Source organism: Pleurodeles waltl, chromosome 11 (assembly GCF_031143425.1).
Source record: "Pleurodeles waltl isolate 20211129_DDA chromosome 11, aPleWal1.hap1.20221129, whole genome shotgun sequence".
NCBI lineage: Eukaryota > Metazoa > Chordata > Amphibia > Caudata > Salamandridae > Pleurodeles > Pleurodeles waltl.
This window is the reverse complement of record NC_090450.1, coordinates 486,942,788-486,969,945: the sequence shown is the minus strand read 5'-3', so window position 1 is coordinate 486,969,945 and position 27,158 is coordinate 486,942,788. Positions and strand designations below refer to the sequence as shown.

At 44.1% G+C, this 27,158-nt stretch overlaps 1 protein-coding gene across 1 annotated transcript in view; it reads right to left on the bottom strand.

Moving 5' to 3' along the window:
* The window catches only part of LOC138265805 (zinc-binding protein A33-like), a 54,436-nt gene that overhangs the window by 15,018 nt on the left and 12,260 nt on the right, over positions 1–27,158 (bottom strand). Inside the window, exons 2-3 of the mRNA XM_069213862.1 lie at positions 10,492–10,611; positions 3,065–3,087 (exon numbers count right to left, since the gene is read on the bottom strand). Coding sequence (XP_069069963.1) covers positions 3,065–3,087; positions 10,492–10,611 — 143 coding nt within the window. The remainder of the gene's footprint in view (positions 1–3,064; positions 3,088–10,491; positions 10,612–27,158) is intronic.

Below are 27,158 nucleotides of genomic sequence, written 5' to 3'. Positions count from 1 at the left end.
CCCAGTTGTTCCCTCTCCACCTAGATGGTGTCATCTGGCTCAGGACCATCTTGTATTGCAGATTACTATCTTTTGGAATCTATCACTATCTTCTGAAATAAAATCAATTTGATGGAACATACCGTGGTTACACCCTTACTGAAAAATTCTAATGTTGATCCTAAACATCTGTCTAATTTTTGACCAATTTATCTCCTGCTTCTGTCAACTATGATTCTGGAGAAGGCAGTGAATATGCAGTTCTCTGTTCATCTGGAGGGACATAACTACTTGACAATCCTAAATTTGTTTTAAGCCCATTGCATAACACAAACAGCGGTCATGAGTCTTAAGGAATTCGGCATCTGTAAATATGCCCTGAAACGGGTAAGATCGTTATTAGTAAGCAGAACCCAAACATTTCTTGCTCTCTATATTGATCTGAAGAATTCTTCTTTGAATGTGGGGTTCCAGAGCGTTCTTTCTTAGGCGCATCATGTTTAATATTTAGGTCTCTCTTCTTGCCAAACCGATTAGATCCTTCTGCTTTAACATTTCCTCCAATGCCAAAGACACTCAAATTATTGACCGCCAAGAAAAGCACCCTGACCCAATGCAACTTCTGCCATTGTACGAAGAAAGTGGGTAAGTTGTATAAACACTACTACCTGCTTACATCTGAATGCTGAAAACACAGATTTTGTTTTTGCTAGGCAAACCTACTACCTTCTGAGCCCCCCACCTACTGGCTCAAAGAATTAGGTGAGCTGCCAGAACCAGTCAAAGAAACTAAAAACCTGGGTGTCTTCACAGACGACAGACTCACATTTACCAAAAACATTTCTAAATTAGCATCTATCTGCTTTTGACCTTTTTGAATGCTCAGAAAAATGTTTCCTCTGATCGCAGATAACCACCATTCAAGCTCTCATTACATCTTGGCTCAATTATGCCAGTTCTATCTACCTAAACCTGCCTTACTACCTGCTTAATCATCTGCAGATGATCCAGAATGTAGCTAATATTTCAACAAAGGAGAACAAAGGGTCAATGGGGACTTGGGGTAATAATTATAAACAGAAAAAACTAATCGGTCAGAGGTAACAATAATTTTGATGTAAAGAACCAAACGGTGAATAAAATTTATTCAAAGGCATTTATGAAAACAATTTCAAGACACAAAGGGGTGCAGTGAAAATTGTTGCAAAACAAACATGCTTGGGGCTCTCTATTAAGCTGATACACTCAAGCAATAAATTGTGATCAACAAGTGTATCAACACACACAAGAGCAGCACAGCTTGTTAAAGCAAGTTCTTAACAATCTTATAGGGTCCATGTTTTTAAAGTTGACAGTGTTTTGATCCCAGTCATAATTGCATGATCAACATCATGACACAGGAGGATACAATGAGCCCAAGTAAGAACTGAAACAATAAGAGAAAGAATGAACAGAGTAAGGGTAAGAAAAGAGAAGTGAGTCAGTACAAAGCATAGGCAATAGTCACAAGACCAAACTTAAATTATGAAGGGTAATACATTTGCTATTACCCATAATGGGGGTTTTAAGCAGCTCCTCTTTCCATTAATTTTATCTAGGCTATTCCCTGCTACCCTGTTCTTGAGGCTCATCACTAGGGTCCCAAATTCTCTCCCTCTGGCTCACTGTATCCTCCTGAGCCATGATTATGATCCCACCATCCTTAATGGAATTAAAACGCTGCTGCCTTTAAAAATACAGACCCTATATGATTGTTGAGAACTTGCTTCAATTAACCAAGCAGTTCTGTTGCTTGTTGATGCACATGTTGATCACAATATATCACTTGAGTGTATTACCTCAAAAAAGAACACAAAGCATGTTTGTTTTGCACCAATATTCACTGCATCACTATATGTCTTGAAATTGTACACATTTGAATAAGTTATATTTGCCATTTGGCTCTTTGCATCAAAGTTTTGTTACTAGGGATCAATGTGTTTTTCTTACAGATAATACAGAATGCGGCCATTACGCTTCTTCTTAAGATTACACCTACGAATAATATCTCAGGATATCATCACACTCTATGCTGGGTCCTAGTACGTAAAGGGATTTAATTCACATCACTGTACATAACATATTGAACTCTTAACCGAGGCCCTTCCTTCTTGATTAAAACATTCTTCTAGTAAGTACCCTAATGATCTTTGCGATCCTCTACTAAAGCCCTCATTCCAGTCCCCGTGATTTGTTCCAAGAGATCAGCAAGAAGATCCTTCTCCCACCGGGCCACGGAACCCTGGAACTTTCTCCTGCTTCACATCAGACTAAAAAATAACAACCACTTCATGAAACGGTTCAAAACTTGGTTATTTTGACAATAACTATCTTTTGCCCTATACGGACTGTAGTGCTAGGACACCACTGGTTTAATAGAACGCTTAACGAAATAAGTTTCCTTCTTTCATTAGTTTTGTTCTCTTGTGATATGAGGTGGTGGTCAAGGAAAGCGATCTTGTGTCCGTTCTTGCTGTACGTACAGTGAAGATGAGGATCTACATTATTAATCAATTAGATAAACTGAGTTAATGTGTCCTCATTCCCTTTCTGATTCCTTAGAACATTATTTATACATTGTTTCTAAAGTGAAACATGGTATTGGAAGGGAGTTGTGCTGTCATAGATCTAACTGGTCTCAAACTCATGGATATAGAGGCAGATCAAGTTTGGGGCAAAGGTGCTGCCCACAGAGGTCACGCTTATGGGAGGGTATATATCATGTTCAAACTGGACATAGTTTTTTTAATCCACATTTTTTCCACAAGGGTCATTACAAGACTAATCAGATCTGGTCGTCCTAGTCTATGTTTCTCAATATTCCTTTTATCAACCTCAGTGTTGCTTCCTGAGGGATACTGGTATATAAAAACTTTGTATGTCCATGGTAACCGAAATCACATAAATAGGCGAATGAGTGATTCAGGGCAGAGTCTAGAAGGGTGATGTCAACCACTGGCTCAGTAGAAAAAAACACAACCTCCTCTTTTTGTAGTATCAACAGCCTACCCTTATGAGACTGCCGGTAAGAGAAAATCAGACTAACCTGTTTAGAGTGCTTGGCTCCTCCTGCAAAACAGAAATGACACGAAAGAAATCAGTTACCAGATACAGTCTGAAAACCACCTAAAGCATTTCATCCATAAAGAAAAAGTTAAGACCTGAACTAAATTAAATACATGGGCAGTCCCTTGGACGAGCATGTTCTGGATATTCTTTAACAAAGACTCAAATATTATCCCCTGGATAGGTAAAAACAGAACTACAGGAATAAGATATTCCCATTTTTTCCAAATCTAGATATTTGGGGCCCTCGACTCCTTAGAAAATTAAATATTATTAACAAATTAGGTCCACAACTTTTAGTAATGACTCAGTGAGGGGGTCCCCGGAATCCAATAATGATTCAGTGGGGGTCCCCGGGTTCCAGTAATGATAAAGTGGGGGTCTACAGAAGTCAAAAGGTTGGTAACCACTGACCTAGACCACTTTTTAAAATTTTCAAAATATATACATTTTTTACCCAGAGCCGGTCGCCACTGGGTAGTTACAGTTAGGTTAGCATTTTCATTGGAAATGTGTTTTTTTTGTGTTGGTACTAACTTTGGCTGCATTTGACGAATCTCCACAAAGTTTTCAAAAAGTGCTCTTTTTTGACTACTTTGTGCATAGAAAGGTTTGGGGTGTTCAGTTAAGCGGGGGCCGAGAAAAGAAGGTGGAGGTTCCAAAACGTAAAATCCCCATGCATTTTCCATAGTCTTCTTTAAGAAAGGCTAAAGCAAAAACTGCTGGAGAGCATTACACCAAATTTGGCACGAAGCTAGATCTTGGTCCACAGATTGTTCTTTCTGCGATCTGGTGTAAATCGGTTTAGTAGGCTTTCTCAAATTGAGGGCCAAAAATATTTATATATATGGACGGTCTTGTAAGACTCTCACTGGAGCACCAGTTAAAAAATAGGGTATTCGGATTGGCCCAGGGAACTTTTTTTTCACTTGGGCCAATACGATCCCACTGGAGTCAGACTTCCACAGGAGGAAGCGGCTCTATTCGCTGCCAGCAATATCACAAAACATGTTGCTGGCACCCAATAGAGGACTCGGGGACTTAGTCCTCTGTTCTGAAGTTTGAAAAAAGATATAATGGGGCCGGGTAGGGATACCTTGTCCCCCTCGGCCCTATTTGGGGAACCCTGAGGGATCCCTCATGGGGCCAAAAATTGAGAAAACAGGCAGCCATATCTGCCGCAATCCAGCGGGACACCAGTGGATTTGGGAGCAAAAAATAAAAAATAAAAATGGCAGCCCAGGGCTGCTTGTTTAATTAAGAGGAGGGGGCCTGCACCCCCCCCCCCGAGCTAGTATAGGCCCCTGGGAGCAATCCCTGGGGCTAAAATGTGCACAAAAGGGGAGGGGGCGCGCTTGGCCCCTCTCCCTGAGCTTTCAAAGGCCCTGGGTACCCCATTTACTGGGGCTGATTTATTTCATTAAACGGGAGGGGGACTGTATGTCTCACTCCTGAGCCTTTAATGGCACAGGGGGACTCATCCCCTGGTGCTGGCTCACATTCTGTGTCCTGAGGAGCCAACTTCTGGGACACAGTAGTTTCCCTGCCCACACGGGTAGGAAACATTTTTTTTATTCCAGCTTGCCAAGGGAGCATTTTTGAAACTCCCAGCAAACTGGACCCAACACAAAGTCTGCTTCCAGTGAGCAGGATCTTCCAGAAAAATGTTCATGCCAGTTGGACGCAGCCTTGAGATTTGTTTCCTTGCCCCACTGATGCGGGCAGGGAAACAGATCAACAGATTGTTCCAGAGGAGGAAGAAGCATAAACAGCTGCTCCAAATGGAGGGGGGTAGAGAAATGCTGGCTCCTGCAGCATGTAGGGAGGCAGCTGGGGCCCTGAAGATCCCCTGCGGCCCCTAATGTTGGTACATCGAGGGTGCTCTGGATTGGCACTGTGACACTCACCTTTACAGAATGCAGGCCCTAAGGGATGGTGTACACGGGGTCAAAATAGGCTCAAGGAGGGTGTGGCTCACCTCCCCTTTGAAAAAGAAAAAAAGGGTCACCAGGGCCTAAAAAGGCTCAGGGAGGAAGGCGCTTTGTGGCCTGTATCCCCTTTAAAATTCATAGGGCCCTTGGGGATGGGGTTCCCAGGGCCTAATGGGGCTCATAGAGCCCCCCTTTAAAATATATAAGGCCGTGGAAGATGGGGTCTCTTGTGCCTAATGAGCCATGGGGAGGGGGCTGCACATGCCCTCCCTTAAGATTTTCGCTCCCCTGGAGCCCAGAAGGCTTTGGAAAGGGGTACCGCATGACCCTTCCTCCTTTTCTTTAACTGTTTTTAGCAAAGAGGGTTAGTATCCCCAAGTATGCGGGTACAAAAATGTTGTGGGATACATGGAAAGCACACCACCCTGGGCTCCCTCGGATGTCTTTTTCAGAACTGTTTGGGTAGACTTGTAGGTTTTTCCAGGTGGCAGCCTACCCAAGCCCAGAAGTGCAGCTATCCACCATTGCAAGTGGGAGGATATTGGGAATTTGCCTCACTCTCCTGGCTCATATGTAAAAACAACATCCAAAAGAATAAAATGTCCTCTCGCTTGCCATTGGGAGAGGATGCTTTAGTCTGCATGGGAGCCAAAAGATTGGTGAGGTTTTAATGTTAGGATGGGCAAGACCCACCTCATTGTTTTATTAAAAAATATATACACCTGCATTACGGTGGACTTTCTGCTCCCACAGGAGTAAATTGGGGGCACACCCTGGTCTGCCCCAGGGGTGCTGGGAGGGGGGGGGGGGGTATGAGACAGATTTGTCCCTTTTGCAGTGATGTGTGAGGTATGGCTCAATGCAGGGTATGCCACACCATCCTTTTGTTTCTTTATTTTACCACCATTTTGAAATCCCTGGTGTCTAGTGGGATTTCTGCCCACAGGGAGGGGTGGCAGACTGGGGGTGAATACCCTATTAACCCCCAGGAGCTAAGCAAGTCTATTTGGCCCCTTGGTGGGGGAGAGCAGGGGGGCCATACTCGAGGGGCAGAGGGGCACTCCTCACTCCCCATAAATATTGCATGGATTCAGTCTTTAATGGGCTTTTTGTACTTGGGGGTGGCAAATCGGGGTAATTACCCCCCATCTGACCCCCCCACCAGAAAGGCAGAAAGACTGTTGCCCCATTTACTAGGGGTGAGAGCATGGTCATGCCGATGCTGGGCAGCCTCCATCTCTATATTTAAACAAAATGAAAATAAAAAATAAAAAAACCCTGCCATCTATTGGCCTTTCTGCCTCCCTCCTGCACTTATAGGGGCAAGACTTTATATTTCAGTCTGTAATGTGTTTTTAATGCCAGTAAGACGCTTGCTTCTTGATGTAAGATGCATGCACAGAAAACACAAGAGCAATGTAGAAGAGTCTAAGCTTTAGGACGAGCATTGAATACTGGTACCTAGCTCATACCTAAAAGCTTCAACAAATGCCACTCACCTCTCTCCACTACAAAGTGTGATAAATTCCACCTCATCAACAGGCCTCTTGGACAGATCAAGGACCTCATATGTCAATTCTCAGATCACTTCATCACCTTATCTAGCCAACATACACAGAAAACTATCCTTGTGACTTCAACCTTCCAGGCTACTGGACACGAAAAACACAAGACACCATTTGCAACCTCATTAACACAGAACATGGGCAGCATGTCATTCAATGAACACATCTCATCTTCCTGACATCACCAAGCATCCAATGTAGACTTTTTATATCCTTAGACTGGGACAACCACATCACCATCCCAACACCTCGCTCAGCGTCCAACAAACACACCAAGAACACCCAAAAAGAGAGGACAAATCCTTTAGAAAGTTCACATATTACTCCAGAGACAACCTAAAGTTCAAAATCATCTCACCCTGCCTTCCCCACATCAGATGTCCACTCTGTTCTAAATAACTTCAGAGAATTGTTGGAAACCATGTGAACATCCATGCTCCAACTAAAACTCTAAAGAGCAGTTTTCACTCTTCAGCACCCTATTACAGCAAACATCTCTCGGAAAACAAATAGTCCCTAGGCAGACAGGAAAAAAATGAAAGAAAAACAGAGCCAAAGTCCCTGGTGACCTGATAGTACTGACGCACCTCTGCGCAACTTGCAGAAAACTAATCAGCCAACACCAAGAACTATACCAACACCATAGATGAAATTGTCAATAGAAGCAGAATACTCATCAAAATGGTCAATCACTGCATCACCCCTTTGCATGATCCTCTTGTTCCACACACCACAGACAAGTGCAATGACATCAAGCACCTCTTTAATGAAACAATACAGAAGATATTACAGCCCATCAAACCTCATTCTCCTCTGACAGTCCTCCATATTGAGTCTGATAATGGTCATCCTTCAAACCCCTTTGTATAAAAAACCCACTGACATCCTATAACTCCCTCAAAGTCACAGCCTATGAAGATGAAGTCTTACCCTCATCCAGCCTCAACCACTATTTCAAGATGTTTTCCCATCCCCACTCACCACTAAAAGGCTATACCGCACTCAAGGCATTGGAGATGCTCTCAAGACAGAGCAGAGCTTCCCACTAACTAAGAAACCTTACTAAGTCTGAAAACCTCACCAACTACGAGGCCTTCCTTTATCTACCCTTCGCCTGCAATGTAAATGAAAAAGCAGGCTATACCCAACTTGAAGATCACATGAACACCAACCATCTTCCATATGGCTGTCCATATAGCTTCAGATCATGTTAAAGGATGGAATTAATTACATTATAAATTGTAGATAAGACCATCCTCACCACAGAGAAAGATGAACAATGTCTCCTGGTATTACTGGACCTCTCAACTGCCTTTGACACACTTGTCTACACTAATCTCATCCATGCTTTGTATATCTTGAGTGGGGTTCACTGAAACTTCCTTCACTGGTTTTCCGCTTACTTATCCAACCAACACCAGTTCATTCATAAGGACCTCCAGCTCCCAGAAGACCCAGAAGATCCCTATCACCTGTGAAGTTCTGCATGGTTAGAGCTTGCCCCCCTTGATATGTTCAACATCTGCATGAAGCCTCCTTGGGCTCTACTCACAAATAACATCACACTCTATCAATACACCAAAGGCACACAACTATTTTTCAAAAGCTCATCTGCTCAAAACATCCAATGCCTCAAACACTGCCTGCAACTAATCCAACCTAGATGTTCACCACCTTCCTGAAACTTAAACCCACCAGAACAGAATTCCTGCAACCAAATAAGCAAGCATTTGCAATGCAATAGGTCTTGCATTTGCGAGAGTTAGAGCTACTGGCACTGTAAATGCATAATTGGACTTTTCTTGCCAACTAAACTGGTCAACCCTGCCTCATAATTTTGTCTGTTCCTGCCACATAATCCCAGTGGCTCTGCAAATATCTAACGCACTTACATTTACCTTCTTTCTCTTTCTGCAGCAAAAAATGACAATGTTGCCATTTAGCATCCTTATTTAAATCTGCCATGCTAATTCCAGTAGAATACCACTGTCATCACCCCACCATCAGAGTCGTTGGCTAGCTAACACAATTACCAAAAAAAGTCACAAGACCCTCACAGAGGAGTAATAAGAGAAATAAACTAGAAGGGTCACTCAAACATTTCACGAGTGTGTAACAGTCATAGTGTAACAAGGAAGTTACGTTGGCCTGAATCAGGTCATAATTGCAATAAGGAGAGATTAATAAAACATATGCAATCATCATGTAAACCCAATGAAACCAGCATTCCAGTTGGATGCACTACTTGGTAAATATGACTTTGGTTTTAAAAGAAGGCAGTGTTCGAAGGCATAAAGAAGAACTAAAAGAGCGATTTTTGACCCCACATTCACTTTGCTTTATAGAGTATTAAGATGAGCAATAATTCTCCACTAGGTGGCACATTCATTCCTAAGGCACATGTCCCTTCAGACATAATTCCACAAGATTAATTTGTTTAGTAACATTGGCTTGAATTAAAAAAAAAAAAACACCACCACACAACACATTCCGAAAGTAAAACTGCTTCTGTATGAAAAACATTGGCAGCATAATTTTGATTAAAAAGCTGACTTTTAGTACTAACCTCCATGGCTCTCAGAAAAAAGTACATATCAACATTAAGAAGCACATGGGTTATAATGAATTGTTATGTTCACATTAAAAATACAAGTTTTACAACAATTGATGGAAGAGAAAGTAGTGACTTTCAGGAAATCTCAAAGAAAGCATCCATAAGTCTTTACATGCATGTCTGAAAACCTCAAGCTGCGTTCCAGGGTATGTTCAAAAGCTGTCACGCTCCTGTGTAGTGGGGGCACTCCTGCTTGGGTGCTCTCGAGGCTTTTGTGCCATGCATAATTTACTTCGAAAGTGCTTCGACGTTCTTGAAAGGTTACCCTTCATGATATACACCAACAAGATCACAAGCCCTGCTGGAAAGGGTTGGCAAGGTGAAAAGCACGTGTCCCTGCAGCGAAGTCTCTCGTTAACGTAGATTTAGTGACAGGAAAGCCTTGTTGGACAGTAACAGTCGTAAAGCTAAAACAAGTAAAATTGCTAAACAAAGGTGCTGCCTTGGGAAATAACAGCTTTATAAGTGAGTAAAATAAGAAGTTTTACCTGGGGTAAAATAATTGATTAGTAAACAAATATATATTTAAAAAGTACATTTGGAAATAGGCTTGTCCAATGGCAATCCTGAGAACGAGGAGCCTCTTCAGCATTTTTTTTATATTTATTGTGGCCATTGCAGCAGAGAGTTAGTCACAAAACGGTAAGATTACTGCTAGAATTAGTCCTGTGGATGTGGCATAATGGCTAGAGCAGCTGACATTTAAACTGGGTTCGAATCTCACTCTCAGCAGTATGCTCAACATCGTGTAACTGTTAAGAAAAAAATAAAAAAGCCACTAAGAGTTTGATATGTTAGGAGGGGCAAGCAGTGATGAGGGGAGTTGGGGCACGAACGGGCATCCTCTGGAATTTGATCGTAGTCGAGATAACAGCATGATTGCAGCCCTGTTTACAGAATCAGCGCTGGAGCGAAGCTAAGGTCAGAGCAAGAATACTCTGCAAATGAAAAGGAAAGCTTCACCAAACACAAGCAGGAAACTAAGAAAAGAACTACCCCAAAGTACAGATAAACACAACAAAGCATAGTTATACAGTAGTTAGTCCCTGCTCCCAAAGAGAAAAACCAGGGACAAAGAGGCATGACTGACCACTAGCAAGCAAGGAGTTTTAAATGACACTGAAACAACTAATGAAATGGCTTTAAGCCCACAGAAGTATAGGTATACAAGAGGTCGTACACCCTTATGCTCGACCTAATAAAAAAGTGAAAGGGAGTCACTAGAATTAAAGGAAAAGTCCAGAGCATCAATACAATGAATAGGTATCTGTTGTTTGTGGCCATTTAAACAACTCACTGGGATTGGTTCACTGTCCAGCAAGAGTCCTGCTTGACGTTTTTGTTTAATCAGGATTTTCCGCTCACGTTCACAGGTGTGGGCTATGCCGTTTTCTGCTACTTCGTTGTCCTCCAGGCCCTAAAAATGTAATTCAAGTCAATTTATTTTCATTTTTGACATCTGCCTATAAAACTGAACTTACCAACTGTATGAAAAAAATGACATCACTGAAGTTACCATTATAAACAACTGATGAAGTAGCAGAGCCCTCTGTCTTTTTTTATGTTCGTCCTCAATATTAAACCATGGCATTTGGGAAATTAGTTTGTAAGTAATGAAAAGCTTGTAAATCTATTCACTGTGTAATTATGCCACTGATTGGTGAAGATGTACACACTTGTCAGGATTTAGATGGTTTTGCAAGTATACCTCCTGGATGCCGCAATTGTCACACATTCCCATGCAAGCTCTTTGTCCACTAAGCATACGCCATAGGATTGTATGCACAGTGGACAATCCTCTGCAGTCCACATGGTGGAATGATGTGATAAGTTCCACCTAAAAATATCTAACATGTGGACAAACTCACGGGTGTACCCTTTATTATACCACATTGGCTATGCATTCAACTCCTGCTCATTGCAGCACACACTTTCTGACAATGAAAACCACTCACAAAACACCTTATGCCGTTGAGTTTTTTTTTTTTTACGGGTATATGATTGAGTGTTTTGCTTTTATTGATGTGTTGTTCAGGTTACTGTATGGCATTAACGTGCTGTTGTGTGTTGTTTGTATGTTGTCAGCATGCTATTTTGTTGGTGCTTTGTATTGTGCTGTTGTTAAGTATAACTGTTGGGCTATTGCACTGCTGAGTTTTTATCTTGTGTTGCGTCATTATGTATTGCTGCAATTTTGGTGTGGTATTGAAATGTGGTGTTGCTGTAGTTCAACTGCAGTCTGTATGCTTAAATATACACAAATAGTTGTGCACACTGTGAAAACATTATCATTTATTCCTTTGTATTACAGTGTTATTGATTTACATACATATGATAAAGTATGTAGCGATATTATGTAACCACATATGGATGGTTTTTCATATTTATTTGAAGTATCCACTAGCCTCAAATACCCTTGCAAAATGTCATGGCTTTAGTGGGCCCAGAAGCTACGTCATTGAAGGTTACACATTTGGACATTAACTGCAGCGCGTAATCTCACTTTCAGTCCTAGCAAGTACAAGCTGGATTTTAGGAGAACAATGAGCTCACTATTGCATTAATGAATATCTTCTCCTCGAAGACATCTTGCGCTTCCTCGGACAGAGAATCCTGCCGTATGCTCATTAGAAATGTATTTTCTGAAAGTAAAAAATTCTGGTGCCATGATTTGGTTCAACAGACTTGTACAGAAAGAAAACCTATAGAGTTGATCTAAATTTTATATATTTCAGCATTATGCTCCAATTGACCATTTGCAAAGTGACAGACCTGGTCAGTTGAAAGCACAATTGTCTTAATTATTTTTGCTGTGCTGCAAGATATTTTACATGAAATACAAGTGAGACTTTAGACTTCCCAACCTGACATTAGGAGGAGGGTTCGTTTGGAGGCCAACCCGGCCTGGGGAACACCACAATCTTGTGGGTACACCACAATCTCGGCATGTCGCCAATCGAGCAGTAAGGTGGCACCAGCCACCGTGGAATGGATTACAGTCAAATGACGTTGCCGAAGTTTAGCGCATGTAAGCTTCAATAAATTCATGGGGAAACCAGATAGGGCCCGGGGCCCAATCATGTCTCAGCACTGCCAAGGCCAACGATATGCCCTCCACAGTGAGCTCATGCTCTAAAAGATCATGGTCAGTAGACGAAGGAGTGTGGTATTTTACAAAATATCTACATGTCTGTGAGACAGGTTGCTTCATAAATCTACTTGTCCCGTTAAAAAAAATCCACATGACCCTTTGGTGCCAAGAAGTGTGGTGAGAGATTATAGCAGCAATCTCATTATATAAGAGCTCTGATAAAAGACTCCCTGATTATGCCAAGGCTCATACTATAGTAGGGCTTGAATATAAGCAATTTCCTTATGTTGACATCTTTGAGTAGATCTACAACCTGAGGGTGGAGACAGGGGTAAGCAATTATTCAAGGCTTGGAATGCCCTTTTGAGTCTGTGCAAATCTGCTAACTTGAATGTCTTAGGGGGTTTCACCAGCTCTTCTCTAATCTTTTGCCATACAGAAAAAGGTTGGAAATGTACTCCTGACAAGGGCTGAAGTAAAATTTCCTCAAGGGTTGGGGAAAAAGAGGTTGGGGGTAGGCGGGGGGAGGGGAGTGAACTTGTAAATGCTCAACAGGTTCTCGCATGAGCAAATCCACACATGCATATTTGCTTGTGATAAAATACAGTTCACATATATTTTCTGGGAGTACGATTTCCTGGCCTATGTCTGCAAGTTATTGTGAATCAATGAAAGCTGTAAATCTGCATTAATGAAAGGACATATACTGTACTATGTGTTCATTTTTGCAATTTTCTTTAGGAATTTGGCCCCTAATTGGTTATTCAAGACCTTTTATTTTTACTAAAATTCTATCTCTCTCTGTTTATCAGTTGGCTTCACTGTGACAGCATTCTACTCTTTCTTATGGAGCATATTGGCACATAATGTAGTTTTGTTCAGTGCCCTGAACTACAGTGGCAAAATGCGCTTTTTGAGACCCAAAATATTTTTGCTTTTTGCCAATGTTTGTCATGATGGTCAGGATCCAGCAGCTCCCTCAACATTAAAGTCTTATAAAAACCATTTCAAAACCAGCCACATTGACAAAACCAAAACGGCGACCATCAATGTCAGATCAATGGCTTTGCCAATGCTGGCTTATCTTCATGTTTCCCATAATCTTGTTGGAACTGGTTACACTACTTTTTCCCATTATTATTATTTTTTGCGCCCGACATCCCCCGTAGAGTAGCTAATATCTGCACCCCCGTAGTGTGGGTTTTATAGCCTTCCATATTGTTGCAAAGACGTGAAGGCATTATGTATGAAATAACCATCAATAGAGCACGCTAGATGTACCCTGTAGTCTGGGTTTTGTAAATTCCAGGGAGAGAGGCGCCAATAAAACACCAGGCGGTGACGTACCATGCGGAGCCGAATGGCCATTAGAGAATGGGTGGACAACCCTTGCGCCAAGATAGTGGAATCTGAAACAAATATGAGTAGGGGACAAGGAAATAATCGATGCAGGAAAATGAGCCATTTTCTGGGAAGAAAAAGGTGTAACGCTCCCTGGAGGGATGATGTGTCAGCCAAACCCAATGCAGTTGCAAAGGAAGACAGGTGGGTCCTGCCAGCCCCAAAGGAGGCCCAAGTGAACGCCAACAGTCTTTCGAGTGACCCATGACACCATTTCAATCAACCCCCGCCCCAATATTGTGAGCCCTTCCAGGAAGTCACCCCATAACCCAGTTATGAGATCAGCAAAGGACTGACCAGAGGAGGGGGAGCATAGATACAAATAAATGTGAGAAGTTTGCCATACAATTTTCCCGTAACAGCTGTGTATCGACCTTATTGGTCTTCCCAAGATTTAACATGTTGGAAAGGAATAGGATTGCTGATGAGGTTGCCTGTGCCCCTGAATCCCCTAGCAAATTCAGAATGGATAACTTGAGTTTGGCCAAATTAGGCCAGTCAAGAGACTTTGTTGCCTAGGAGATGGGTCTCTTGAAGTAATAGGACATCTGCCCCATTCTTTTGGCCTGCCTCAGAACAGCACCCAGTTTAATCTTATCAAGTATTCCATGCATATTCCACAGTATCACATGAAGCTGGTCAGTGGAATGATCTCTCACAGCACTACTCGTAGTGCACTAGGATGGAACATCGCACAGAATCAGCGGATAGCCTGGGAATGGCGCGTGGCAGGTCTACAAAATAGAAACAAAAAGAAATGCAAAACATTCCCCCAACTCCTCCCATACCTTAAAACAGGAAGCATCTTTCGCGGGGCAGACCATCGCCAGACCCCAAAAGGGGAGCCCGCCAGGCCTGTCCCAATGGATTCCCATACCCAACAGAATCAGTCAAGTAGGGAAGCAGGATACACTGCCTACAAAGGTGTGCGGTCGAATATTCTGCACCACATTGAACCACTGTAACCGCTATAGAAATTAACTTTCTTTGCCAATGTCATGTAGGAGGTGAAGTGGTTATTGGCTAGAAGTCAAGGGACGCCCTTCCCCCACCCCGAGGCTTCCAGGTACCTCTTCATGAAGATCGGGATCGGTTGCGCCTCTCTGCCGGGGTCTTAATAAGAAAGACCTTGGGACGAGTCAGAATCTGTGCGTATGAGGTGTGGAGCTATAGCTGAATCTTCTTGTAGGTCCATCTAAAGACCTTCTCAGTGTCACAAAGAAGAGGTTCTGCAGGTTGTAGATGACCTTTAATTTAGCGAGATACAGGAGCATATACTGAATTTTAAGTTCACAGAATCATTGTTTAGGATTGCCGTTGCTGCTGCTCTATTCTGGTATAGTCCAGAAAAATCATGATGTGAGATTGGTAAGTGAACTTGTCTTGGAGCCAGGAAAAATTTGAGGATAGCATCTCTGTCCATATAGTTTACAGCATTACAATCACAGGTTGGGGCTGAGCCCCAGGAGGAAGGTGCTGCACCAGCGCCCTGTGTATTCTCTCGACTCTGAAGCACAAAGACAGGGTCTCTGAGGGCATCAGTGAGCTGAGCCACAAGTCAAGAAAACAGTCCACTGAGGAACCTTTGCATCCCCCAGGAAAGCCCAAAAACCTCGAATTATTGCCGCGGGCTCCACCCTCAGCGTCCTTCACCCGCGGCGCCAGTTTCTTGGTCACAGTTGTAAGTTTAGTCACTGTCTGCTGCAGGGCAGTAATGGAGTCCTTCACCCCTAAGACTCTGGTCTCAGACTCCGTAATCCGCTTGATGGCCTTCCTGGGGTCTTGGTGGGGCAAGGTGACATCAGTACCCAATGCTCTGATATTAGCATCCAGATGTCCTGCAACATTGTCCGGAATTGAGCCATCCTGACTGCAAGCATCAGAAAGAGAAGAGGGCCCCCTGGGCTTGGCGTATTTGTCAATTGTGCTCTACCTGGTGTTGGGAACTGGGGAACTTTGTCTTTGGCCATGGTGGCAAAGGTGGTGGTGGACACAACAGGCTCCGCACTACAGCCCACAGCACCACAACTGACCTGCCTGACCGTCACTGCAGTCTGGTGCTGGAGGCTGCTCAAGTAGTCAGAGCCGGCCGCACAACATGGGAGCCTCCACAAAGGTCTGCACAGAAGGCTGGAAGAGGGCGTGCCACCGCAAACCGCACCAGGACCTAGTCTGGCCATCTCTGAAACAGGTACTCCCACCCTTAGCGTGGCCCCCTGATGGGATGGCGCACCAAAATGATGAATGGACCCTTCTGAGACACCACGGGACAATCACAATAAGGGAAGGGGGAAACAGGAGGCGTTACCACCTTAGCGGCCCGGAACAACAGTGTCCTGAGCCCTCTGCACAAACCTCCCATGCTGTACAGTCCCCCAGAGTCCACTGCCACTCGACCAGGATCCAGTGGTAAAGTCACACAAGATACGGAGGAGCCAATGTAAAGTCCAGGTCATAGTTTTTCTAGCATGAGAGTTCAGTCAAGTGGAAAATGTGCACGCCTGGGCCATTTCATGGTTCAATAAAGCTGGTACCCCCAATATAAAGGCATCAGGTTCCCCCCATATCCAACAGCAGAGGGCGAACAGATGGGGTGGGAGGGAGGGACGAAAAAAAATAGAAAAAGCAGGAGGAGGCCACAGCGGTGCCCACTGCAACCAGTGAGAACCACTCCTGCATTAAGATTTTAATTTGTACGCACTGCTGGGTGTCTCTTAATGTCATCCATGCCCGACACTGTCTCACTGGCATCTGGAAATCCCTTTGGAGGGACTTGAAGGAGTCACCACCGAGCAGAGCTGAAGCTTCCCCCCACAGCACCTGCTGCAAGCCGAAATGTGGCACTTGGTCCTCTGTGGCAGAATAGGCCAGATAAAGCTTCATACCCCCAAGCTCCATCAGTGAAAGGAGTGTTTCTTTGGGTCTCGCTGTACCACTGAGGCATTTCCACCCTCCTGTTGCAATACTGCTTCCACCGCTGGGTCACATCATCGGACTCAGAGACTGGCACAGATTGCTCCAGCTTGCTCTAGCTGCTTTGCCGCTAACCACTCACTTTGCTCACCCCTACTCCTCAGCCAGAGGGAGGCCTCAGTAGCAGCAGTAGTGGCGTAGCGGTGAAGCTTGTGGAACATGTATGCTGGGCCACTGTACCAGAGTTCACCATATCCCGCGGACACAGCCTGCCAATTACTAACTGCCCGCTCCACTTGGCCTACAGCTCGGACACTGAGAAAAGAAACTTAGAGGCCCCCACAGTGCGACTGAGGTTCTGAACCACAGTGAGGTCAAACCGCACAACAGGCACGCTTAGTAGGGGGTCCTGTTGGAGGGGAGTGAACATGGCAACAGCAGAGGTGGCCAAGCTAGGATTTGGTGGGGTCTGCAGGCCTTACATCTCCTGGAACACGCACCAACACGCTCACTCTTTCACCTCCTCTCTCCAGCTGCAAAAGTATGTGTGCTCGTGCCTCCATAGGTCTCTGGCCAAACTTCACATGAGGGGGTGAGGCGGCGCACAGAAGGAGTCAGCAGTACACAGAATCCCCTGAATAACAGACATTAATTAATTTGCCTGAGCTCTGAGAAAACCAACAAGAGCACTATACATCAGATATCAGACGCTAAAGAAGGTCAGACTATTCGGCAGAGGTAGCGGTCTTGCTCTTCAGAGGGAGGTTTGCTGCTCCTGCATTCCCTTGGCTGAGCAAACCAGCCACATCATACCCACACCTCGATAGCGACCCTCCAACAAAGCAGGGGTCGAGGAGAAAACAGAGAATCCAGATACAGCCTGTTCATGAGGTTGGGTAAGGTGAGAGGACAAATCATCACCACAACCAGCAAAAGGAAAGGGAGAAGACAGAGCGCCAAGAAAAAGGAGCCCTGTTAGACCTAACAGCCTTAGGGTGGTCACCCCTAACTTTTTGCCATCCTCCTTCCACTTTTTGGCCACTGTTTTAGGACTCTGCGTACTTTACCACTGCTAACCAGTGCTAATCTGCATATGCTCTCTCCCTTAAAACATGGTGACATTGGTTCATAACCAATTGGCTTATTTAATCTACTTGTAAGAACCCAGTAAAGTGCATTACAGGTTCCCAGGGCCTATAAATTAAAAGCTACTAGTGGGCCTGCAGCGCTGATTGTGCCACCCACATATGTAGCCCCTTAACCATGCCTCAGGGCTGCCATTGCAAGGCCTGAATGTGCAGTTTCACTGCCAGTTAAACTTGCCATTTAAAAGTACTTGCCAAGCCTTAAACTCCCCTTTTTCTACATATAAGGCACCCCTAAGGTAGGCCCTAGGTAACCCATAGGGCAGGGTGCTATGGAGGTAAAAGGCAGGACATATAGCTGTGTAATATATATGTCCTGGTAGTGTAGAACTCCTAAATGTACACTGCTGTGAGGCCTTTCATAGGTTAAAATTAGGGCTACCCTCCTATACTGTTTGAGTGGTAGATTCTGATCTGAAAGGAGTAACAAGGTCATATTTAGTATGGCCAGAATGGTAATACAAAATCCTGCTGACTGGTGAAGTTGGATTTAATATTACTATTTCAGAAAAGTGAGCATTTCCCTGCACTTAAATCCTTCTGGGCCTTACAATCCACGTCTGGCTAGGTTAGTTGACAGCTACCTTGTGCATTTCACTCAGACAACCCCAAACCCAGGAAGCTCAGTCACAACTGCACACATCTGCATACGGAATAGGCCTTCCTGGGCTAGGAGGATGGAGAGCCGGACACTTACATTTGAAAGGACCTTGTGCACTTCTAAGCCACTCTTTAAAGTCTCCCCCACTTCAAAGGCATATTTGGGTATTTAAACAGGGCCTCTGACCCTACCAACTCAGACACTTCTGGACAAGATACCACTGGTGAAGAAACTCTGAACCAGACCCCACAACCTGCCAAGAGGAACTGCCTAGCTGCCCAAAGGACTCACCCGACTGCTTTTCTGCAAAGAACTGCTGCCCTGCTGCTCTCGGACTCTGCTGAGAAGTGCTCTCCAAGGGCTTGGATAGAGCTTGCCTCCTGTTCCTTGAAGTCTCAGGACCAAAAAGACTTCCTCCTGCAAAGAACTCCTTGTGCGGCGAAAATTCGACACACAGCCTGTCAGAAACGACACACAGCCTGCATCGCGGTGAGAAAATCACTGCATGCTGAACCGGAACGACGCAGCCCGGCTCCCCAAGGGAAGATTGACGCAGAGCCAGCACTGCGACCAGAACTTCAACACACGGCCCTCTGGATCAAGCATGGCAGAGCCAGAATGACGCAGCCCGACTTCCTGCAAGAAGAATCGCTGCAGCGCCTGCCGTGTGACAGAAATTTCCCTGCATCGCCCACCAGATCGACGCAGCTCCTGTGACTTTGTCCTGCACACCCAGGATTTCTCCACATCGTCCCCGAGGCGTCCGAAAACCCCGAAACCCAAAGAGGATCCAAGTCAGTGTGCCGGAAATCGATGCAAAGCCTTCCCTGTGTGGAAAATTGACACATCAGGAGAAACAGACGCACACCTCCCAGTTTTCCACACATCTCCTCCTCTGCAGTCCCGTCCAAAGAATTTGAATGCAAACCAGGTACTTTGTGCTTGCAAGAGACACTTATTGCTCTTTAAGGACTCCTTTTATCATTCTTTGAAGTGATATTTTAACGCAAACTTATCAAACCTTGATCATTTTGACCTGCATTTGACCAGATAAATATTATATATTTTTCCCCAAACCCTGTGTGGTATATTTGTATGGTGTTCTTGCACAAATACTTTACACATTGCCTTCTAAGTTAAGCCTGACTGCTCAGTGCCAAGCTACCAGAGGGTGGGCACAGGATAATTTGTATTGTGTGTGACTTACCTGACTAGAGTGAGGGTCCTTGCTTGGACAGGGGGTATCCTGACTGCCAACCAAAGACCCAATTTCTAACAGGCCCCAAAATGGTGAAGGTTTCCTAGTTGTAACCATACAGGAGCCAGAGGTACAAGGAAGAGTAGGCTCAACCAGCACAGAAGGTGAACATGTCTAGGTCAATGTCATGCAACTACCAACCAAAGATATACACAAATATTTTGTTTCTAAAGGACACTGGTTCAGACAGGATTACAGGGCTACCATCTTCTTTGCAGCCCAAAGTTATTCATTTCCCTAAGGAGGCCAGTGTCACCCCAGAGACCACAGCCAATAGAGAAACAGCAGAGAGTGTGGTAGACAGTCGAGCAACGGAACTCACAATAGCACACAGCTCAGCTACCAAAAACTAGAGAACAATGGAAGGGGGCACAGAGGCAGTAACAGCAGCATTAGCGTAGGTCAACAAGGGTTCCTTAACACCCTTCTATTACACAGAGCAGCCTGGAAGAAATGGCTGCAACAACTCCTGGTCACAATCACTCCTGGGCAAACAACAAGGAAAGCTCCAAATGTCAAGCTACAGCTCTGCACCCCCCTTCCCCCCAGTTAGAGGGAGCCCAGGGATGGAGGAGTCACCCATTCTGCTATCAAGTGCCAGCAACTTAACTACCAGCCAAATTAAATCTCCTGAGCCCAGTCTTGCACACACAAGCTGCAACTACCAATGGAAGAGCCTCAAGACTACCCCTATGACATACTAAGCAACTCAAGAATCGGAGGAATTAGCACCATCCTATATACAGAACACCCCCTCCCACAGTGGAGAAAATAATAGGGCTACTCTTAATACTGATCTAAAACTGGAGAAGGGACAACAGACACACTATTTGGTTTTCACTCTTAAATACCATGAATGCTCTACAGTATTAGTCTGATAAAATGGCTATTTAGTTATCACTCCTCTATTTCTTAGCAGTATTTGTTTCCGGAATAGATGAAAAGCTTGCAGAACTGAACAGCTTGATCAAACAAACCCAAACGGACACCGACTGATGCAAGTCGGCTGCACCAGCAGCCCAGTATTGGAAAAACTCACCACCTTGCCCACTATGCTGGAGGCCTTATTAACAGAGCTAAAACAAACTACAAGCTGCGGAAAGATTGCCACCCCTCCTCAACACAGCCTCCATTCCAGATCTCAAGATAGAAGCTTTGTATCACGTCATCTAGACGTCCCAGGGACAGGAAGCAGGACGAACGAAGTCCAAGACAAAACTGAGTCAAATAAGCCTAATAATATCCAACATCCACCCTCTTCTGCAGAGACACAGGCGCCAACGCAAATGAACCCTAATTAGAAAAAGTAGACCCCATGAAAAGAAAAGCAGAACACTGTCCAAGCACGCTGCAAGCAAAAGAAGAAAAAGGCAGAAACAGAAAAAACAAAATCATTGACTACTTCAAACAGATACCACATCAAGCATCTCCATAAGGGAGCAACAAGAAGACAACAGAATGGTAACGTGTATAGATACAGCAGGGGTAGTGGAAGGGCCCATCGGCAAAGCTTCAGACAAGGGCAACGCTATGGTCTTCCCTCTGAGGAATGACTACTCAGAACAGGGACTGAGTTTCTCACAAACTGCAGCCACAAACGTGGACACTCAAGCACTCCCTCTGAGGGAAGAAGAAGCCATCCAACTGGGTGATGCAAAACACCCCGTTATCCTAATGGTCGAGGGCTTTCTGAGGGATACCCAGACAGAAAGCACACCATTCGCTACGCCGCTCTTAGCCTCACCAAACCCTCCAAAGAAGGAAACAAACACGAGGGTCCATTCAAGTTTGCAGGTTCAGAAACTTAGCAGCGTGGAAAGCAGCTCTAAACTTTCTTCCAATGAAGAGCCAGACACTAATTTCACAATCTTCTTACCAGAATACAAATCACTAGGGATACGAAACATATTAAACTGGGGGAATAATTTACACATTTTATAAGCGATCAATGCATGGAGCACCTAAAATCATCCGACCTGGTCACCACTGAATTTATTCAAACAAGAAACTCATTGGGAAATGAGGCTACCAAGGGCACATGAGCAACCATAGACATAGCCAGGAAGATTATGAGCAAACATGCACTTTTTAAGATAGGGGAATAACACTGCCACCGCACTATACCCCTGGTTATCCTTCACCCATGTAAGTCACGAATCAGCCTATGCCGGGCCCCCAGATTCCTAAAGCCACTTTCTCGATACTTAAGGGGGCAAGGAGCACCTCACCCATAGGAAGAGCCAAGCAACAGTTTCAAAATAGTTCAGATGGACAAACGACGTATCAGCTCAGAATTGGAGCTAGTTTCACACACAATAAATGGCATCCCATGACAATATTCCCAAGCCACCAGAAAAATGCTAACCAAATCAAGCTTACTGCGAATAGGACGCTAAAACATTAATGGCCTGGGAAACCAAACAACAAACGGCCATGTATTACACTTCTTAAAATTGTTCAATATTATTCTACTACAGGAAACATGGCTTGGACACCCATAACATGCAGGGCTTTGTGGGTTATCATGTCCTGGCACGTAAAGGAGCCAGAATTAGCCACCCTAAAGGAGTCATGCCAATTTACACCTCAACAACAAGAATCAGCACTGTCAAAGAACTGCAGGTGAAGTCAGCTTCAAAAATTGCCATAAAAGCAATTAGTGTAGCGGTCCTTTGTGAGGAAACAGAACGGAGAATAGTGATTATAAATGCATACTTGCATCCTACAAGTAGGGCAAAGGGCTTGGAGTTACTGATCAGCAAAACAAAAAGGCTTCTGGGAGGAGAACAAACTCCTAATTTTATTCCATCAGGGGATTTTAATCTATACCTACTAGGCATATCTGCGGAAGACAAACTTATAGCTGCTCAATCATTGTACTGGGACATCGCACAACAGGGGGAAGATACAATGGTAAAGCCAAATAAAACAGGCAACTAACAGAGTTCGAGCATCTCAGCTTTCGGACACTAAATAGCCATTTTTCAGTGGATAACCCACCTGCAATAATGTTCCACTCCATGATGACTACCTTAACACTAGACTAAACTTTTGTAACTCTACCATTGTACCACAAAGCCTTATCATACCAACTGGCTGGGGAAGAATACAGTGATCACCTCCCACAGATGGTCACCCTCAAACAAAGCCTTGCAGCTACCTGTTATCCAGTTGAAATGCCATTCTCTGTGCATATCTTGAACAACAAAAGGGTTAAATGCAACATTGCTTCTACAGACTGACTCTTGGGGTTTGCTAAGGATATATGACAAGGACAGCAAGACATGTCCGCAAACCCCTTTAACCGCATGGGAGGCCTTTACGAAAGCATTAAGGGATACATTTGCCACCTCAATGACAAGAAGAAAATTGCTACAGCAAGGAAACCAACATGGTCATCTTACACTCCTGCAAATAGGGCAAATGAAGTTACTCAAGGGAAAAACATTTAAGCTTTAGAAAACTCTGCTGGAACCCATGTGATCATAATCTGCAAGTTGAGACTGAATAAAGCAGCGCTAAAGCGAACCGGGACCATAAAAAGGAAAGGTGAAGACTCACTATGAGCAAAGCTCTTTTTGATATAAAAGGTAATAATCACACACGGTTTTGGCGCAAAGTAAATATGCTACAACACCCAACCCATCATGGGATCAGCTCTCACTTGACCAAAGAAGTTTGGGCAAAGTTTCTGTATGAGCATTTCAACCACCACAAGGAGGGGAAAAGTACTGCAAGTGTATTAGAGGAAATTTTACCCAACGATCCCAACAACACAACTGAAAAAGAAGCTGAAAGGGCAGCTCATGACCAACGTCAACCCCATGACCAGACCACAGATTCCTTCACAGCAACTAGACAGCTAATAAAGAGACAGATATCAAAAGGGAGACGGGAGGGGGCCCCAACTAGATCCCACCTGCACTGTTCAAACAGGATGCCAGTTACCGGTCAGAGAAACTAGAGCAGTTATTTCAGCAGATATCAGCGGATGCTGTAATCCCGGCTTTATGGAGAGGTGCAATAATTTCACTGATCCTTAAGCAAGGCGATAAAAGCAGCTTGTGGCACTTAACAACAATGAGACCCAATATTTTGCCAGTACCATTCTAGAGGAGCTAACATCTTGGGCCTAAGCCAATCTCATCATTCTGTTAAACCAGATGGGATTCGGTAACTGTATGGGAACAACCAACATCTTGGCCTTCTCCCTATTAATAGAGGGGGTTAAAGGTGCAAAGCTACCCCTGTACCTTTGCTTTATTGACTTCAGGGCCGCTTTTGACCATATTGATTGAAGGAAACTATGGACAAAATTGGCTAACTGAAATGTTCCATCTGCCCTCCTAAAGTAACTGATTCTGTTACATACAGACATGTGGGTACAGGTTAGTTAAGCTAGGCTTGGGGAGGCATCTTTCAAGCCATATTCCAACCTCTAAAGGCCTGAAGCAGGGCTGCATCCTCGCCCTACTCTATGTAACCTCTTGAATTGCTGCAATGCCCACGCCCTGAAGCTGGGTGAAATAGTCCTCTCTAATCTCCTCTACGCAGATGACCTGGTGCTAATAAGTCATGCACCGGTCAGTCTATAGCACCTTATTGATGCCACCCATGCATACTCAATAGAAAATGGACTAAAGATCAATTTTGAAAAAAACTGAAACAATGTCAGTAAACAGCACGAAAAGAAAGGCATCAAGCTGGCATATTGACACCCAATGTCTAGAGTCAGTATCAGAATATACATTTTTAGGTATCATTATGGATAACAAGCATTGGCAAAGCCAATAGTTTTCGCCTTAGATTTTCCTTTTGCATTCTCTTACTAACTGGATTATACATTTTAGAAAAAGGTTATGATACTGTTTGTTTTACATTTGATAAACCGTTAACAGTTGTTTATGTTATGATGTATGTTTAATTAATATCCAAGGGTTCCAAACTTGTAATTTGTACCTTATTTACTATGGAATTGTATTAGGGTATTATAATGTGTAGTTAGTAAAGTGCTGCTGCACCATTCAAATCCTGCCCCTTTTAAATGCAAGGTAACTGCAATTGTAACTGCCTGTTAAGTAATAAAATGTAGCAATATTCGGTGCTTAGAGGAGTTCTGACAACTTTTGGGCCTGGTGCCACTGCACCTATTGCACCATTCAAATCATGACCCTAGTGCCTGCTGGTTTAGTTGTAAAATATTGCAATAATAAGTGTTTAGTGGGGTGCCTAGAGCTTTCGGCCCCAGTCTCACTGCACCTGCTGCACCACTAAAATCCTGGCCCTAATGCCTGAAAGGTAACTGCGCTTGTGACTGCCTGTTTAGTAGTATAATATAGCAATATTTGGTGTTTAGAGGAGTCCCAACAACTTTTGACCCTGGTGCCACTACACCTGCTGCACCACTGAAATAATGGCCCTAGCGTCTGCAAAATAACTGCACTTGTGACTGCCTGTTAATAAGTCACTGAGAGAATAACAATTCAAATAAAACGTTGCACAATTATACAAATGACTTTTCTTTAAAAATGAGTGCCCGGTAATTTAACCCCTTTGCTGCCAGGCCTTTTCCCCCTCCTGTGCCAGGCCTTTTTTGGGCTATTTGGGGCAGTTCACGTTTAGGCCCTCATAACTTTTTGTCCACATAAGCTAGCCATTTGCATCAAATTTGTCTCCAACATCCTAGGGATTCTAGAGGTACCCAGACTTTGTGGGTTCCCCTGAAGGAGGCCAAGAAATTAGCCAAAATACAGTGAATATTTCGTTTTTTTTTTTTAAATGGGAAAAAGTGGCTGCAGAACAAGGCTTGTGCTTTTTTCCCTGAAAATGGCATCAACAAAGGGTTTGGAGTGCTAAAATCACCAGCTTCCCAGCTTTCAGGAACAGGCAGACTTAAATACTGGGACATACTCAATTTTTACGATTCTTTGTGCTTTCAGCCTCCTTCCAGTCAGTGACAGAAATGGGCGTGAAACCAATGCTGGATCCCAGAAACCTAAACATTTCGGAAAAGTAGACACAATTCTGAATTCAACAAGGGGTAATTTGTGTAGATCCTACAAGGGTTTCCTACAGAAAATAACAACTGAAAAAATAAATAATTGAAATTGAGGTGAAAAAAACTGCAATTTTTCTCTACGTTTTACTCTGTAACTTTTTCCTGCAATGTCAGATTTTTTTTAAAGCAATAGACCGTTACGTCTGCTGGACTCTTCTGGTTGCGGAGATATATAGGGCTTGTAGGTTCATCAAGAACCCTAGGTACCCAGAGCCAATAAATGAGCTGCACCCTGCAGTGGGTTTTCATTCTATACCGGGTACACAGCAATTCATTTGCTGAAATATAAAGAGTGAAAAATAGCTATCAACAAAACCTTTGTATTTCCAAAAATGGGCACAAAATAAGATGTTGAGGAGCAGTGGTTATTTGCACATCTCTGAATTCCGGGGTGCCCATACTAGCATGTGGATTACAGGGCATTTCTCAAATAGACGTCTTTTTTACACACACTCTTATATTTGGAAGGAAAAAATGTAGAGAAAGACAAGGGGCAATAACACTTGTTTTGCTATTCTATGTTGCCCCAAGGCTCCCGATAAAAATGATACCTCACTTGTGTGAGTAGGCCTAGCGCCCGCGACAGGAAATGCCCCAAAACACAACGTGGACACATCACATTTTTTGAAAGAAAACAGAGGTGTTTTTTGCAAAGTGCCTACCAGTAGATTTTGGCCTCTAGCTCAGCCGGCACCTAGGGAAACCTACCAAACCTGTGCATTTTTTAAAACTAGAGACCTAGGGGAATCCAAGATGGGGTGACTTGTGGGGCTCTGACCAGGTTCTGTTACCCAGAATCCTTTGCAAACCACAAAATTTGGCTAAAAAAAAAAAAAAGTTTTCCTCACATTTCGGTGACAGAAAGTCCTGGAATCTGAGAGGAGCCACAAATTTCCTTCCACCCAGCATTCCCCCAAGTCTCCCGATAAAAATGGTACCTCACTTGTGTGGGTAGGCCGAGCGCCCACGAAAGGAAATGCCCTAAAACACAACGTGGACACATCACATTTTTTCACAGAAAACAGAGGTGTTTTTTGCAAAGTGCCTACCTGTGGATTTTGGTCTCTAGCTCAGCCGGCCCCAAGGGGGGCAGAAATGGTCTAAATACAATTTGCCTCCCAGGGGAGCGACCCTTGCCTAATGGGTCGCTCTCGTTCTCTAAAAAAAAATAAAAAAATTACCCTGGTGCCTAGAGGATTCTCCCCCTCCGGGGGCAGATCAGCCTAATAACAATAGGCCGATCGAAATGGCCTAAAATAAATTCCCCAAGGGAGCGACCCTTGCCTACGGGGTTGCTCCCCTTGCTTGACATTGGCGCAAAAAAAAAATCCCTGGTGCCTAGTGGTTTCTGCCCCCTTGGGTGCAGATTGGACTTAAAAATCGTCCGATCTGCCCCCAAGGGGGGCAGAAATGGTCTAAATACAATTTGCCCCCCAGGGGAGCGACCCTTGCCTAATGGGTCGCTCCCTAACGAAAAAAACTTTGTCCTGGCGGCTA